The sequence below is a fragment of the Barbus barbus genome (genome assembly GCF_936440315.1).
Source record: "Barbus barbus genome assembly, chromosome: 38".
Lineage (NCBI taxonomy): Eukaryota > Metazoa > Chordata > Actinopteri > Cypriniformes > Cyprinidae > Barbus > Barbus barbus.
Window position 1 is genome coordinate 5805277 of NC_136716.1, and position 18272 is coordinate 5823548.

Below are 18272 nucleotides of genomic sequence, written 5' to 3' on the forward strand. Positions count from 1 at the left end.
AAAAGCTGTTTATGGAGTCATTAACCTTATAAGTGATATTAAGTACAGGAAGATTTTTCCCCAGACAAAAAGAAAGAACGATAACTTAGACTTGACAGGCTTTAAATATAATGATATTATTAATTCGCTAGGTTGAGGTTTGTGAAAATCGCAATTTGTCAAATATCAGACTCTGTGACCCAGAGGAGAACTAAATGATTCATCTTGGTTGATTATCTCATATTGCCAAATAACTCACAAGTCAGTTAGGTTGGCCAATGAGAGTCGCTGTGACAAACACTGGATGTTTCCATTGTTTAGATATGGTCGTTTTTATGACCTTTCTTTGGAAAGAAAATATAGTTTTGTGGAAACAAAAAGGCACTAACATAGAAATTCGGTGAGCAGTTTTTAAACATTGCCATTTAGAAGAGATCTTGATGATTGTTGATGGTTAAATTATAACGATTGAAGATTGTGCTTAATAACATAATGTTATGACGATAAATTGGGTCCTTAATAGTTTTCATTATCTTATAAAATCAATAAAACACTTGAGGTCATGCTGTATTGTGGATCATGCTTTATTACGATTATGTTCACAATACAGAACATACTTTTTTTCATAATTATTGCTCTTATTAAAATAATAATAATATGGCTCAATGAAGTTGAGTCAAGTCATTCATAACTGTCTGCCAGTCAGCATCCAAACAGACCCTATTAACCATCACCCCAGTGACCTCTGACATCAACACCTTCACACAGCTGTCCAGTGTTGTGTTATTATAAAAACAGATTCATTCTGAGGATGGACTTCATTTATTGTGTTTGTCTGTTTTTCAGGAAAAAAATAAAATAAAATTCCTGAATGATCAATTTTGAGATTTTCAGGATATTTAGCTTTTTTCAGACAAGTGGAAAGAAAACATCCAAAATACACATTTATGTGTTTATTTAATCTACTTGTGTCTGTAGATTCCAATAGCAATCCTTGTCTTTAATGAAATAGTTCACCCAAAAATAAAAACTTGTTGAACATTTTCTTACCCTCAGGACATCCAAGATGTAAATGATTTTGTTTCTTCATCAGAACCGATCTGGAGAAATTAAGTAATTACATAATGCGGATGCTTTGATCAGCTGTTTGGACGTCCATTCTGACGGCACCCATTCACTGCAGAGGATCCATTGGTGAGCAAGTGATGTAATTCTGCATTTCTCCAAATCTGGTCTGATGAAGAAACAAACTCATTTGTATTTTGAATGGCCAGAGGATGGAGAACATTTTCAGCAAATTTTCTTTTTTGGGCTGAATCATTGTTTAAAGGTCTATTCTGTTAAGTTTTCTCCTGCACTCAGCCAGAAATCTCCACTTCAGTAGGACTTACATTCCAACTATATTCTGAAGGATTTTAGCGGTTTGTTGTTCTTATATCTTTACATTACATTTTATTCCTAAACATGGTGAACATTTTTTTCTTGATGTTGAGAATATTTTCTAACATCCAACTTACATCCATCCACACAAAATGAAATGAAACAAGAATTTTGAACCTGGCTTTGTCCAATGTTTTGATTTCTGTTCTGCGAATGTATGCAAATGTATGTATATTTAATTAAGTAGTGCCTTATTGGCATATTTCAACATAATGTTTCAGAAAACATGTAATACACACCAATTGTCTTAATGTACTGTAATTTAGAGAGAATGTATGGTGATATCTACTAGTTTTACACTTTTACCCTATTCACCTGTAGTGTTAGCTTTCTCACTGGTGTTTTTCAAGACTTGATTCTCATCCCCTCAATCCAGTTTGAACCACTTGAGAAAGTTGTGAGAAAGCTGAACACCTGACAGCGGTGAGAGCTAGTTTAACATGTGTAAGAATATTTGTCAGGCACATTAGCTCACTGTGGGGTTCCCATTGTGTGTAAGGGGGCGGCCTTCAAAACCCCCATCACATTCCCTTTCTGTCTTTTTAGGGCGCTCTGTGTAGGAGGCTATGTGGGATTCCCCATACAACAGCTCCAAAAGCACATAGGAACCTGCTTCTGGTCGTCGACAGAAAACCCGCTCTAAGCAGAATCCTTCATGTCGGGACAGAGGAGAGCGCAGAGGACAAAGAGAGCGGCCGAGGAGCGGCAGTCAGTCAGTCAGACTCAGGGAGAGTGTGGGCTGCAGCATTCTGCCTCCTGAGTAGCTGGGGGTCTTCTATAGCTTGGCTGGCTCATCATTACTTTTCAGGCCAGACTTCAGCCAGGTGAAAGAGGTGACAGGCCGTCCTCCTACACGCAGATTCCAATGGACACTGGGCACGCTCTCTGACGTGCTGACAGAAGAAGCGCGACAGGAAGTGCAGAGACTGCTACACACATAATAGATCTTACTAGCTTACTACTTACTCAATACTGTACATTACCTAGATATTATAATAACTTAAAGTATAACTTTGCAATTGCATGTCACCTGCCAGCAGAGCTGGGTAGATTACTTACAAATTGTAATGTGTTACTGATTCCAAAATTACATGAAAAAAATTGTAGTCAGTAACGTAATCCATTACATTACACATTTTAGGTAATATAATCAGATTACTTTTAGATTACTTTTGACCTAACTCATTTATTACATTGATTTAAACAGGATAATCTTGTACCATAATGAAGTAAAAATACAATATTTAACTGTATTTAACAACATGAAGTGCATTAAACATTAGCCTACATAACATCAAGGTTTCCCAAACTGGGAAAAATAAATCATACCTACTCAGAGAATTTCAAACACAGCCTATGTGCAATGCTATCTCCCACAATGCAAAAAAATAAATCATTTTAAAATAACAATTAAAACAATTCACTTACTAAAAAAGAAGAAATATTTGATGTTTACCTGCTCGCCATGTGACTATTAACCAATGTCAGAGAACTGTGAACATGCAAATGTGATACTTAATTATTAAAATATTTATTTTCAAATCTCAGGGGTACTTAAAGGGGTCATTGATTATGACTTCACTTTTTTAACTTTAGTTAGTGTGTAATGTTGCTGTTTGAGCATAAACAACATCTGCAAACCACCAGAACCGCCATTAGGTGAAAGAGGTTCAGATGACAAAAAGTTTGAGAATATCTGCAAATAAGAAATAACAAAAATTTGTGCATTTTAATGAGTTTGAAAGGCATAAGCCTTTAACATGGTTAAATAACCTACTGAGGGATAATTCATATAAAAATGAATGTGTTCATCAGTAGTTGATGCAATGTTGAAACACTTCTTAAACCTGAAATGATTTTTCTAAATCCATTGGTCAAATGTTGTGTCACCACCTGACTAATGACTGATCTCTGTGCGAAGGTCCACAAAACTGGACTTTCTGAGTGTATATAAGCGGTAGACTATATTTAGAAAGGAAAATTTAAAAGATAAACAAGAGGAATTAGAGAGAATCAATAAATGATTAATAATTTATTGCTATTGTGTGAATAATATGTAATCATGTAATCAATAAAAAAGTAACTGTAGTCTGATTACGAGTATTTTAAAATGTAATTTACTCTAATTACAAGTACTTAATTTTTGGAATCTGATTACGTAATCCAGATTACATGTAATCAGTTACTACCCAGCTCTGCCTGCCAGTCACTGTCTGCTTAATTTCTGCTTACACTTTATTTTGATCGTCCTACACACATATTACTGACTATAAGTAATGTTGTAAGAACATATCAACTTATTGCACTAACCAAAACTCTAACCCTAATCTAACAGTTTACTAATACTCTAAAGATAGTTAAATGACAAATGGTTTTAAGTTTTAACAGGAGGCATTATCCCACAATAAATGATCCAAACAGTAGTACAAAACAGTGTTGTCACATGACCTCACTAGAGTAAGTTGATGAAACAATGTGCCAAGAAAGGGTTGTTAAAATTACAGCTGATACTGGTCAAAAGTTTAGGGTTGATGTGATTTTTTTTTAAAACAGTCACTTATTCTTACCAAGGCTGAATTTCTTTGATCAAAAATACAGTAAAAATAGTGTTTTTGTTGTTGTTGTTGTTTCTCCAATTTAAAATAACTGTTTTCTATTTTAATATATTTTCATTTAAAATAAATTATTTCTGTGAATTTTCTGCGAATCAGGATCCTTCCGAAATTAATGTTCAAAAACATTTCTTATTATTATGTTGAAAACAATGCTGCTTAATATTTTTGTGTAAATTGTGATACATTTTTGTCAGGATGGTATGATGAATAAAAAGTTCCAAAGAACAGCATTTATTTGAAAGGCTGTAATATTATACATTTCTTTACTGTCATATTTGTCATAGTCGGAGAATATTGATTCTCTGAGTAGCTTTTATAAAAAAATTATATAGTATGAATGTGTGCAATATGAATATAATCGGGACATTCTGTATTTGTAATTTTGTTATTTATTGACATGTGACCTTCCAGCATCAGTTGTGTTGCTTCAATACTCCACAATTCGTCTCCCATGGCCTCACAGGTCAGCAAACTGTCCACTGGATGCACACTTAAGAATCTCACTGGAAACAGTAGGTCATCCAGCTAATCTTTGTGTACTGATTTATGAATCAGCTTTTTCTCAGCTTTCAACACTATAGTCCCATCAAGCTGGCTTCTAAACTCACAGACCTCGGCCTAAACTCTTCACTCTGTGACTGGATTCAAGACTTCCTCACTGGCAGACCTCAAGTGGTGAAAGTTGGCCAGTTCACCTCAAACCCCATCACCCTGAACGTAGGAGCCCCACAGGGCTGTGTCCTGAGTCCCCTGCTTTACTCTCTCTACACACATGACTGCGTGTCCTCTCACAGCTCCACATATTTTATCAAATTCGCTGATAATACTGTGGTTCTGGGCCTCATCTCCAACAATGATGAGACCGTATACTTGGATGAGGTAGAGAGACTCACATCATGGTGCCAGGACAACTGTCTCTCTCTGAATGTGAGCAAAACTAAAGAGCTGATCATGGACTTTAGGAAGAGACAGCAGCAGCCCTACACTCCTCTTATGATCAGTGGGACCCCTGTGGAGAGGGTGAGTAGCTTCAAGTACCTCGGTGTAAACATCTCCGAGAACCTGACTTGGACTACACACATCCAAACACAGGTTAAGAAAGCCAGGCAAAGACTGTACCATCTGCGACAGCTGAGGAAATTCAGGGTCTCACCAGCAATCCTGAAAACTTTCTATTCAGGGACCATAGAAAGTGTATCGACTCAGTGCATCTTAGTGTGGTATGGAAACAGCTCCAATCAGGACTGCATAGCACTACAGAGAGTTGTGCGCTTAGCTGAGCGCATCTCAGGGTCTGCTCTCCCCTCTCTGCAGGACATCTACCTCAAACGCTGCAAAAGTAGAGCTGTTAAAATCATCAAGGACTCTAATCACCCTGGTAACCATCTATTCACTTTGCTTGCATCTGGCAAGCGCTTCGTTTTTTCTGATGGCAAAAACTGAGAGACTTAGGAGGAGCTTCTTCCCCCAGGCCATCAGGCTCCTAAACTCTAACTCGGTGTCATAACATCACTTGACTCCATGTAAATATCACCATATCAATAAGCTATTCATAATTTTTCTCTACCTCATATTGCTGCTATTTAAATACCCTGTACAACTTTTTTGCACATTCCTCTTTATTACTATTTAAGTCAACAACATACTGACCTGCACATTTATATTTATATTTATAATTTTTATCTCTTATTTTAATTTATTCTTTTATTTTTTCTACTTTTCTTGTTCTTAATATTTATATTCTATATAATTGCACTGTCCTTGGAGCGGACCTGACCTACATTTCACTGCTGGTTATACCCTGTATAATTGTGTATGTGACAAATAAAAAAATCTTGAATCTTGAATACTGTGAATTCAGAAATGCTGCTCTGTTCACATACTATTTTTGCCTACTATATAGTAGAAAAAGCATCTCATTGCTAGTTTTACTTGATCTTTGTGCTGTGTTGGACACTATAGACCATGACATACTCATAGACCGATTACAGAACTATACTGGTATTCAAGGGCAGGCTTTAAGATGGTTTAGATCCTACCTGTCCGATCGCTATTACTTTGTCCATTTAAATGGGGAATCATCTCAATTAATGCCAGTTAAGTATGGAGTGCCACAAGGATCTCTCCTAGGCCCTCTGCTATTTTCAATATACATGTTGCCCCTTGGTAATATTATTAGAAAGTACGGGATTAGTTTCCATTGTTATGCTGATGATACTCAACTTTATATTTCAACAAGACCAGATGAAACATCTAAATTATCTAAGAGTGTGTTAAAAATGTAAAAGATTGGATGACCAATAATTTTCTCCTATTAAATTTAGATAAGACAGAGATATTACTTATAACATGAGAAAGTTGAATTTCCTGTAAACTTGTAGAAAGTTGAATTTCCTGTAAAGCTACTTTGCAGCTATTTGAATTGTAAAAAGCGCTATACAAATAAACTTGAATTTAATTTAATTTAATTGAAAAGCTAAGCGTTCAGAAAAAGTTCAAACAATACAGAATGCACATACAATATATTTGAAGAAATAAGAGCAATATGATTAAATGCTCTTCTGAACATGAAACACCTAGCCGTGGTGCTTCAGAACATCCAGCTCAGAAGACATCATTCATGTACTAAATAAAGGATCGGTCACACAAATGTCAAGTTAGCAACATGTGAAACAGGTTCACAATGAATCCCACACATACACGGCAGTTAGGATCGCTTTGAAGGAGAAAAGCAGGCTAACTTTGCACCTCAAGAGGCCAGAACAAAGGCAGCTTTGTTCCAGTGGCCTGCTGTACATGAACGGGCAGACTTTTTTCAATGAGTTATGACTCGATTCACATTTGTCCGTTGTCTCGATGGACACCCACAGTGTTCCAGCGACTGCATTCTGATACAGTACACAAAACACAGAGAGCGCTTTGCAGTGTCCCTGCTAAATATGGGTTATTTACACTTCTAATCAACATACCTGACTTGTGAATCACAAACATTGCATTCGAAATATACATGTCTCATTTTTTTCAGAAGAATTCAGTTTCAAATGTCTGTTGAAATGTCTCAAATGAGATCTCTTTAATATGTTGTTTGTTTCTTTTGGACAGCAATGAGATTCAATGAAGAGCAAATGATTTTTGTCTCTGCTTAGTAGCCTCACGTCTCCTGTTGAGTTTCCGAAGAGACCTCAACACCGTCTCAAACTATGCCCAGGTTTGGCAAGATATTTCAATATGAATAAACATTTTTTTAATCAAATTCTTGCCAGACCAAATGATCTGAGCTACAGTATACTATCAACATTCATTGACTCATTGATTTGTGTCTTTTTGGTATTTCTCCTGAGGAAATTTTTGAGAGCCACAATGAATCAACATTGAACTAAACTGAATAATGACACTATTGTATTCTATAGAGCTGCTGTACAAGTAAAACTGAAGTTGTTTAATAACTGTAGCAAATTAATAACAACAATTGGCACTGTTATTTTCCTGTTTATTACAGTGAAGCGGCTTTGAAACAATTCGTATTGAATAAAGTCACATGAGCTTTGCAGGAGTAACTTCTGAGCAATATAAATTCAATGTAATATCACTGTGTAAAAAAATTAAATAAAAAATCAAAAGGCTGATCAAAGGTTTTTGAAATGTGCATTGGGTGCTGTGAGTGTATATGGCAGGGCAATGTTTAGGCTGTGATTCATGAGGTTGTATCTGGTCCAGTTCTGTTCTCTATTAGTGTTAATTGAAGAGCATTTGGATAAAGCAAGTGGCACTTGACAACAAAAACAAAGTACTTGAGCTGATGACGTCACAATTTAATAAGTGCACTCTTTGAATGGACAAAATATTCTGCTGTGCAAGGAATCTCCAACCGCTGGACAGAAAAACACACAGCATGTAATGTTGACTGTGTCTTTGATGTATGTGTATGATATAGATTCAGCGCTTTTCACATTGTTACACTGACCAAAAGTGTATGAGTGACACATAACAAACATGCAGGGATACCCATTAAATGTTATTTTGGGACCCATTTTATAGTAAAGGTCTTAATATTTACATAAATCATTTGATACGATGTTCATATTCACGTTTTTGCATTGTAGTCACATTTTAACAGTGTAATTACATTTATACAGTGTAAAAACAAACAAATAAATAAAAACAAAAATTACAATTTCAGTCTTCTTCAAAATTTCATATTTAATTCAATGTGTTACTTGCTGTTTCTTTGTAATTATTTGTGAAATTTACTAGTAATCTCGCTTTTTTTTTTTTACTGCAATAACTATTAAATATTTACAACAAACAATAACAAATGGGGATATACGGTCAAGCACATAAGAGTCAAATACAAAGGCATTGATGAAGAGATGTCATCAATTCCTTTGTATATTAAAATAAATATATTTTTATATGTTAGGCCTATATAAATGTATATGTATTAAATAATATTAATATTTAGACTAAAATAATAACATGCTACAGTTAACAAGAACAAAGATATATGCAAAGAACAAGAAAAAAATAATTTTATCTGTGCTGCTTTGCTCTCTTGTTGCGTTACTATGAAGTAGCCTAACATTGTAATGACATTAGAAAGAAATACTGTTACAACATATTTATATGATACTACAAGGTACTTCGTATTATAGATACAAAAAAAGAAAACGGTGCATGACCCGTTTGCGTTAATATGGTAGGCTACTAGGTCCAAGAAACATAGAAAAAATTTTTGGTTGTTAATTATTGAATTTGTAGGACAAACGCGCCCTCTAGTGGTGCAATGACATCACTGCATCCCAGAATAGATTTTGAGCATCTAATGAGACACGTTCGAGACTAAAACATGTCACTTATTATGAATGTGATATGATTTCGCGTGATTTACTAAGTAGAAATTACAAAAAGAAAAGCGCTGTCACATCTCGCGCGACGCTGTGAGGTGACGTGGCGGTGACGTCACGGAGGGGAAGTTGTTGTTTTTGCTCGTCTGTTGTAGAAGTGGATTAGCAGCCGGTGAAACCAGAGTCTCTGGTGCCGGAATAAACACAATAATGTGCCAATGAGTCTCTCGTGCAGTTGAGGCTGTAGTTGATGAAAGAATGGAGGTGCTGGACAGTCCTCTCAATCTCGTAAGTGTCTGTTTACAAGCCACATTAGCATGCTAGCATGTTAGCCTAGCCGCATTTCATCTCTAAACAAATTCAAATAAAGCTGCGAAGAGGTTACCCGGGTGTTTAAATCATTTAACTGTCATGTGAAGACTTCGTATAAACCTTGTGCTGTTTTAATGTAACGTTAGTCGGTTTTAGTTAACCTCCATATGTGTGTTTGTTTACTGCTGGCAGCTGGTCACCTTTAAACAAACGCACACACCGAGTTATGACTCGAAATGTGTGATTTATTATTTCATAGCGTCTTATGACCGATGACAGTACGTTACTGGTGGCTGTTCCTTATATAATCCTGAAATTGAGAACAGAAGGATATGTTTACTTTGAAGTTATGATTAAATATATCTGATTTTATAGAACTTTACAGAGACATTTCAGTGACAGTGGAGTCCAAAGATCACTAAATTCCTCTATTTTGTAACCCCCCCCCCCCCTCCTTTTTTTAGTTTAATATAATTTTGCATGGCAAATTATAATATCGGCAAAACAGCAGAAATAAGAGACAATCTTTTTTATTCTTTGGATCTCTCTCCCTCCCTTTGTTAACGCTATCTTAGTATTATGTTGGTGTAAATGAATTAAATTATGTAAAAACAATAGTAATGAATATCATATTTAATATACTCTAAGTATTCATAAGAACGTATCCCTTTAGCATACTTTTAAAAGAGTACTTAATATACTTTGCCTATATTTACTTACTTTTAGTCATTTAGCAGATGCTTTTATCCAAAGCGACTTACAAATAAGAAAAAGTAAAACTAAAACTTAACACTCTGTAAATACTCTATACGCAGACATTTAATAAAATACAGAAATTAAATAAAAAAGTGCAAACATATATAAAAATATATTTAAGTGCAAACTGAATGTAATGTAATGTTATGGACACTTATTGCATGTTATTATTATATAGTTTAAATTTATATTAAATGCAAGTATTTGAACTTGACCCACTTGAGTAGTACATGTTTGTATGTATTTCATAATTCTGTTCTCTTTGAAATATGTGTACTGTTTATGGGAAGCTAAATATAATTCCTGTTGAATCTTGTTTTTGTTTTGATGATTATGCAATTTAGTGCATTTAAAATATATCTAATAATAATTAAAAAAGTAATATCAAATCACACGCTACAGCAAAAGTACCTTACATGTGTTTGTGTGTTAGTCACATCTAAATAAGTGTAATTCTTTAAAGCATGAAAAAATATGTACTTTTATGATTTGAAATGGACTACAAGTACACATACAATTAAGTGCACTTATTTTTCACAAGGGTCAATGGAAGCAAGAACACCTGGCCATCTGTAGAAAGAGTTCACATGAACAGTGTCAAAAATATATGTATTTCCAAATTTGAATTAGATTTTGACTGTCAGATTTTTAGTGTGGTCTCAGACACCACTTTAAACACTGGATAGATGTTGACTGGGTGTGTGATTAAATCGGAGTTCACATTTAGTCATTGAGTTGAGACTTGAGTTCCTAAAGATCTCCTTGGACTTCTTGGTGAACTACCGCAAAATTGAAGCAGATCATAATGACATAGCTGGATCTGGAGTGGTGGATGACAGAAGTATTGTCACATCGGGTCATATACCCATCCATTGAGATTGAAAGGATTAGATTAATTTTTCTTTAGAATCTCATGTAGGTTTAGAGTTAATCTGGGGAAATACTGCAGTAGCAGGTAATGAGCTGCCATTGAGTATCTGTGCTGTGTTAATAAACTCGTAATTAAATAAAGTCATCTCTCTCAGGCCCATCAACAGTGCAGGAAAGCAGACCGCTTGCTGGCTGCTGGGAAATTTGAAGATGCCATCTCCTGCCACAGAAAAGCTGCAGGTTAGTTTTGGTTATTAGCTCTATTCGGACACTAATTGTTTCTCATGGGGACATCTGTGAAAATAAATTTACACCACACCTCGGTGATAAAACTCGGGATTCGGATGGTGATTTATTTATTTATTTCTGTGATTCTGCAAACCTTGCAATATGGTCAGTCACATGATTGTCAGCTATAAACAAAATGTGTTATTGCTTGGACAATTCATTCATTCATATTTATTTTAATAGGAAAGTAATATCCTATTTGTTTTTTAATTATTAAAATATTTAGTTAAAAAGATAAATATTAATGCACTATATTTTAAATTGCTTTGTCCTGCATTTTATCTTTAAAAATAATGGATGTCATTTTAAAAAAGTGGAATTTAGCAGAAATAAACTCTTGACCAGGGTGCTAGTTTGACTAGTAAAATGAATGTAGTTTAATGAAGTAAAAAAAAATTAAATGTAAAGAATTAAAACTACTTAATAGGGCTGGACAATAATTAAATATCAATATATATTGCGATATAATTTTTTTTCAATAATGGTGATATGATTTTTAAACGCATTTCCAATAATTCAATATGCATTACCAGCGTTTCCCAGACATGGATTTATTTGTGGCGGTTGACGCCGTTGAGAGCACTGCATGTTTCAAAATCAAAATGTGGCGCGGGTGTTTTATATGAACGCATGCTTGAAAGGAGCCGACTGTCTTCAGAAAAGTTTAGATGGCTTTTTTATTTTACCTCATAAAGTAGCATTCATAGTGCAGCGCTGCTTTGTTTACAGCTGTTACTGGGGAAACCACTGTTTCTGCTGCTCCAAAAGCGCCTCCTGCTGGCAGAGAATGAATTTGCATTTTCTATAAGCTCGTCTCCAGCAACGGTTTTGTTACTCACTCTTTTTACTGTTTTATGCAGCAACTCTGAGCAATTGTAATATTCTATATCTTGGCTGAAGCACTTTTGTGTGTCTGAGAGTCTTATGTTTATTTGAAGGTGATTTCACATTTCTTGTTTGTATGAAGGCTAAATGCAAATAAAAGGCAAAGCAAGTTTATATATATATATATAGCACATTTCTTACGGAATGGTAATTCAAAGTGCTTTACATAAAATGAAGTAAAATAATCATTAAAAAAATATAATCACAACAATAAAAACAAGGAATTTTAAAACTTTTAAAATAATTTAAAGAGGTCATATTATGCTTTTTTACAAATGTGTTGTGATTGGTTAGCTGTCCCAGTGCGTTGTGATTGGCGAACAGCTTAGACGGCGTTTCAGGATTGTCCCGCCCCTTGCCAAAACAGCAATTCGTCAATATTGCCATATGAGTTCAGACCCTGAGAATATTGAACGACAGGATCGCGCAGAACCTTTGAGCGCACGGATATTGCAAGACATATTAAAATGTTTTAACAACATCTTAAAAATAACTGCATTGACTATGTACAGATAAGTGCAACGGTAATATGTATAATGTGTATTGCTCTTTAATTCTAACATAACATGAATTGCACTGAAACTGTTATACAGTTGAATTTATTTATACCACAGTCCCACAGACTTACACTATTTGTGGCTGCATAATTATGCAAATTAATTATCTGCCAGCGGGAGAGCTTGAGGTTTCCCCGGTAAGGCTGTACAAAATTTGTGATGTCAAAAATACAGGAAAACAACTTTGTAGTCCAAACGAGCCGTTTGTTGTAGTTCTTGAAAAGGGATTTTTATAAAATTTTATATCTCCCTTTGGAGTGGACTAGATTTGGAGTAGATTTGTAACTTCGTAGATCGTTTTATGCCCTAACATACACACTGACTAAAATTCAAAAAGTGAAAAAGCGATAGGACCCCTTTAAAAATTTATTTAAAATGAATTAAATTATTATACATAAAATACAGTTCAATCAGTTCGGACGCTGCACAGTGCTCATTCAGTAAGTGCACAGCTACACGGATGAGTTTTGAGTCTAGATTTAAATGCGACTCGTGTTTTAGCACATCTGATGTCTTCTGCAAGCTGGTTCAAACCGCTTGCGGTATAATAGCTAAAAGCGGACTTCCTTGTTTTGTGTGAACCCTTGATGTGTCTAACTGACTTGATCCTAATGATCTGAGTGGTCTGTTAGGTTTATATCCAGTGAGCATATCTGCAATGTATCTAGGTCCTAGGCCATTGAGTGACTTATAAATGAGCAAAAGTACTTAAATATACTAAATATACCTGGAAGCCAGTGTAAGGACCTGAGGACCTGTGTTATGCTCAGTTTTTCTGGTTCTTGTCAGAATCCTGTCAGCAGTGTCTGTATGAGCTGCAGCTGTCTAATGGCCCAATTTCCCTGTCTCTCTAGAAGTATGTTATGATCAACAGTGTCAAGCTCAGCTCTGAGAGAAAAGGTGAACATTAATTTATTTTTACCGTTTCTATTTCTAAAATATTATAGTTTTATTGGAGAGGGTTTCATAGACTTGGCAAATATTTTTTTTTTTTAGAGGTTTGTAGGTACAGGTACTGTTGTGGGTGTTCTTGGCAGTTTTTCTGAGGCTTTTTTTAATATTGTTCATATCAATATCAGAATTTGTATATTTAAGAAATTAAGAAATATATTGTGATATCAATTTTGGCCATATCGTCCAGCCCTAATACTTCATGGTGATTTTATATAAATCTATATACTAAATATAAAAACAAAACAAAAAAAAATGTCATGAGTTTGTTTATATTCTATTTTTTTTTATTGTTTTTGCTAACAGCTCCCATTCCTTGTAGTGGAGCTGTAGTTTCCTCTTTTCATTAATCAAAGTGTCCATATTTAAAATGCGTTCACATTACCATGAAGTGCAAAAGTTAGCGTACTCTGCTCGGCAGTGGTTAAAAAGGATTTACAGAAAAATGGGATTGATCTCTTGTAAAATCACAGATGTCAGTACCACACAACCTTGGTGTTTGTCAAAAAGTAAAGGTGATTCGGTTGTACATTTGTACACAGGTGGTGGGAGAAAACACAGACATTCTACATTCAAATAGCAATAAAATCACAGACTAGCCTTTGTAAATGCTGAATGCATCTTCATGAGAAACAGTTGTCTTGCGTGTAGGCCTTTAGTCTCCTTAGGTTTGTCTCACAAAGAGCACCAAAGCTCGCCGAGTCAAATTTGAGCCTAAACAATATTCTTGTACAGTCTATGAGTAGAACTGGGCTCAACTTCAGATTGGAAGTGTGTGCTTAAATAACTTGCAATGTTTCCACAGAACTTCTCAAGGAGGCCATGAAGCTCACCGAGTGTGAACAGGTACATCTAGATGGTCCTCATTGTCCTGCATTTTCTTTATTATTATTTGTTGTGGATCAAATTGACTATGAGATGTTTCTTTCCTGCTAGGCTCGCTTGTCTCTGGAGCTTCAGAGGGACAGTCATGTCAAGAAGCAGAGGCTGATCGAGGAGCAATGGAAGCGAGCAAAGCGAGAGGACAAGCCCAGAACGCTCCAGCACGTTCCCGCCTCAGACCAGACGCCACGCCGCCACCTACAGCCGGCCGGAGCTGCCACAGACATCTCCCAACCCTCCGAACGTGAGTATGACACCTGGCTGTACCTCCTGAAGAACAAAGGCACTGTCCCAGAGCCCTGCACAGGCAGTAAAGCCCAGAAAGATGACAAAACCCGTCTAGAGGAGCAGCAGACCACCATCGACGACCTACGCAACCTGGTAGACCGACTGGTGTCTGAAAACGAGCAGCTGAAACGGGAGAACGAGCAGGTGCGGGCGGACAACGCGCGGCTGAAGAAGGAACACTACGCCGACGCTGACTTCGTGGAGAGGTCGGAGCTATGGGTGCTTCCGCAGACAGCTGAGGAGCGCAAGGCCAAGGACATTCCCATCCCCCAGCTCCCTCCGCTGGAGATGCCCACTCAGGAGATCCCTCTGGAAGACCTGCCGGGCCTGGAGCTTCCTGAGGACATCCAGCAGGAGTTGCAGGAGCTGCTGGACGGGGAGAAACTGTGACCGCACTCGCCAAAGGGAGACTTCGATCGCCGTTGCGTGCCAGCGAACACGCAGAGGAAGCACATTCACGGTGAAGCAGCCCGGTGGCGTTTGCGCGACCATCCGGTTCACAACTTCTCAGTGGCGCCCTGTAGCGATTGGATGTACAAAGAAAGAAAATAACTCTTTTTGAAGTACGTGTGCCTTTTTGAACATTTCTAATGCATTTTTTTTTTTTTTTTTTATGAAGTACGAGTGAAAAGGGATATCGGAGATTCTGTCGAACACTATGTTATCAGACTTTTTATCAGCAGGTGAATTTGCTTCTTGCAAAATCCCACTTTGAATCGAAAACTATTTCCTACACAGACACTGTGAACTACATGTGTGTGTGAGAGTGTGTGTGTGAGGGTTTTGTGCAGTATCAGTTGATCAGCACCATCGTTGTCGACATTGTGGTTATGCAGTTTCAGTCGTCTATCAACAGTGCAGATTTAGGGCATAGAAGAAGCCGAGAGGCCTCGATTAAATTAGTTATGCATTCTGTTTCCGTACACCGATAACCAGCTTGCAGCACTTGTTTTGCCTTATTGCGATTAGTACGAAGCCCAGTCATGATGTCATCTCTGGACGATTTGTAGCAACCTATTAAATAAAACCAGTGGTGGATCATTTCTACAGGAGACTGAACATGAGCGTGAGACAACTGCATTCGGAACTATAAGCAATAATCTGGTCAAGTGCTACAGAATCACCCATTCATTTTGTTGTTTCTCATCTCCTCACACTTCTCCACTGTGCCATTCTTCAGATGCAATGCAAACAGCACAGGAATGGACGTGTCCTAAAAGCTTGGCTCTTTGGACCTGTGTGAAGTCTGGATGAGTTGAGGATGTTGTTGTTTGTTTTGAAGCTTCATTTGTACTGTACTCATCAATCAAGGATTGTCTGGGTCACAGTGTTAATATTTTCAGGTAACTGATTGCACAATCATACCTTGCTCTAACAATAAACCAGGTTCACTCCTCACACTAATCAAAAGCTACCAACATGTGCCAGACGCGCCTGGGATGAGATTAATTTATGGCTTATATTTGTGTCACGAAGAGGGAACCAAATCCACATTTTGCTCTTTTAATTATTTAGTTTTTAATTCAATGTTTAATTACTGCTTTACCGCAGTAATCAGGGTGCATCAGATTTTATTTTACTTTTATGTAAAAATCAATGAAAATCATATGACAAAAATGTTTTGATGCATGAATGGCTATTCTAAGGTAGCTGTACGTATATGATTAAGATATTGAAAACCAGAATTTATGTATAATTCTTTTGTGAGTTTACTTGTTCTGACAAGCATTAAAGATTTTAACAAGTGGCAGCATAAATCTGTTTTCAGTTATATTGAAAATATACTACAATAATACAAACATTCCGTCCAGTCTATTGAGTATGAGCTCACAAAAGGTGCATTCATAAATAAAACGATGTTTAAAGTCATTTTTGATGGAATATAGGGTGTCAAGGTCTCAATTGGTCACTGATTTTGAAAGGTATTAGTTAATGTAAAAACAATTGTACTGCTTTTTAGGTTTGTATAAAACATTATCATATTGTAAGAGACTTTGAAATGGTAGTGACTCTGCGATACAAACAAGTGTTCATTTCACCATTTCTAAATTCCCACAAAAGCTCAACAGCATCCTCTGGTGTTCAATCTGTGAATGGCAAAGCAAATAATTACATTTTGATTACCAGAATATATTTAAATATATATATTGGCCAAACACTGAACTGCTCATCTTGTCAAGAAGGCAAAAGGCAGGCAGATATTTGATAAATCCATTTTAATGGAAAATGTAAAACCCCTTTGAACTTCAATGTACAAAGCATGTAACACTTGCACTTTAAAATTTGAAATTGAAGCAAGCCATGTTTAAAAAAATACATCAGTGAATGTATATATGTATATATTTACACAGCATAGTACGATTTGCTTTTTCCATTGAACTTCAAAAGTTCATCATAGTAAATCTAAACAAAAAAATGAAAAAAGTTTTTTTCTTAAATAAATTACAACCTTTTTTTGTAAGTGTCTCCATTTTACAGTGAATACTTCTTAATAAAATGCTGAAGTGAGTTAAGTCTTTCTTTACATAATAGAACTTTACAATGTTTACAATTGTTTGGCAGTTCTTTTTCTCAAAAGATATGGCATGAGGACATGAGACAGCGGATCTCTCTCACAGTGTCTCCAAAGTAGTGAGCGTCATCAGAAATCCATTAGCAAACTGTACAAGTCACATTTACATTTGATCGAGAACAGAGCGCAGAACTAAAAATAAATATGATTCTCCACTGAAACTATACAGTATGAAAGAACAAAAGGGGAACGAAACCAAACAAACAAACACTAGATTCTTCAGATGTGTGTGGCGTGTCGATCACAGTCATCCTGATGCGCTATACTGCTGTGGTGTCAGTAACAAATAAATACAGTTTACTGGTGGTTTTTCTCTGCTTGGCACTGGAGGTTCGCGGCGTGAGCTTTAGTGTGCATATTTGGGGGAACGTGTCGACGAGTGTCATGAGCTCGTCTCCTCCTCTTCCTCGGCGCAGCACCTCTTTAATGTTCCCACGGCATCCTTCACGCAGTGGTAAAAGATGTTCTTGATCTGAGAGAAACGACAGGCTGTTAGAATCGCACAAAAGATCGCCTCCGGACTCTGACGAGAGCCGAGAGAGAGAGACGTCTGAAATGGCATGCCAACTGATGATTGCAGTGCTGAGAAACATCATAATTTTAAAAATCGGATAAAATGAATACCGTATGTCCAAAGCCTTACTCTACATCAACTGCAAAACCTCAAATTTACAGTATTCAAGACACGTTGCACATTTTTGAAATTGAACTAGGCACTAATATCTCAATATATATGAAGTACAGATCGATTGATGGACTGCTTAAAAAAATATAATTATTATTATACCAATACTGGTCAAATCTATATACTGAATGTGTTAAATACAGGGCTGTCAAGTGATCATTTTTGACGATGTGCTGATTAATGAATGAAATTAATAGCAAATTAATTTACGTTTTTATGCATAATATGGGGCTTATTTACAAAAAATCCCAAAACCACAGGACTCTAGCTTTACTACTTCCAGATGCTCATTAAAAAAGGAGATAAAATGTGCACTTCTGCATCCATCTACAAAATATTACAGTATAA

General features: G+C 36.2%; 2 protein-coding genes across 5 annotated transcripts in view; one reads left to right on the forward strand and one right to left on the reverse strand.

Moving 5' to 3' along the window:
• The first annotated feature begins 8808 nt into the window (after nt 1–8808).
• On the forward strand, nt 8809–17174 carry LOC306858036 (nuclear receptor-binding factor 2-like). 3 transcript variants are annotated; one of them, XM_079398391.1, is made up of 5 exons: nt 8979–9166; nt 10972–11056; nt 13401–13446; nt 14303–14343; nt 14434–16872. In XM_079398391.1, exons 1-5 carry the CDS (start codon nt 9129–9131, stop codon nt 15055–15057), a joined length of 834 nt encoding a protein of 277 aa, XP_079254517.1. In that variant the 5' UTR covers nt 8979–9128; the 3' UTR covers nt 15058–16872. The 3 variants fall into 3 exon arrangements, with proteins under 3 accessions (XP_079254518.1, XP_079254517.1, XP_079254519.1); XM_079398392.1 differs by lacking the exon at nt 13401–13446 and having other exon boundaries at nt 8809–9166; nt 14434–17174; XM_079398393.1 differs by lacking the exon at nt 13401–13446 and having other exon boundaries at nt 14314–14343.
• The window catches only part of LOC306858035 (putative JmjC domain-containing histone demethylation protein 2C), a 148020-nt gene continuing 146619 nt past the window's right edge, over nt 16872–18272 (reverse strand). For both annotated transcript variants that reach the window (XM_079398389.1, XM_079398390.1), the window contains one exon: nt 16872–17711. In XM_079398389.1, coding sequence (XP_079254515.1) covers nt 17622–17711 — 90 coding nt within the window. In that variant the 3' untranslated portion in view covers nt 16872–17621. The remainder of the gene's footprint in view (nt 17712–18272) is intronic.

Coding starts and splice junctions, on each gene's coding strand:
- LOC306858036 (XM_079398391.1), top strand. CDS start 9,129: ATGAAAGAATGGAGGTGCTGGACAGTCCTCTCAATCTC. Junction 11,057..13,400: donor CTGCCACAGAAAAGCTGCAG/GTTAGTTTTGGT, acceptor CTGTCTCTCTAG/AAGTATGTTATGATCAACAG. Junction 14,344..14,433: donor AGCTCACCGAGTGTGAACAG/GTACATCTAGAT, acceptor CTTTCCTGCTAG/GCTCGCTTGTCTCTGGAGCT.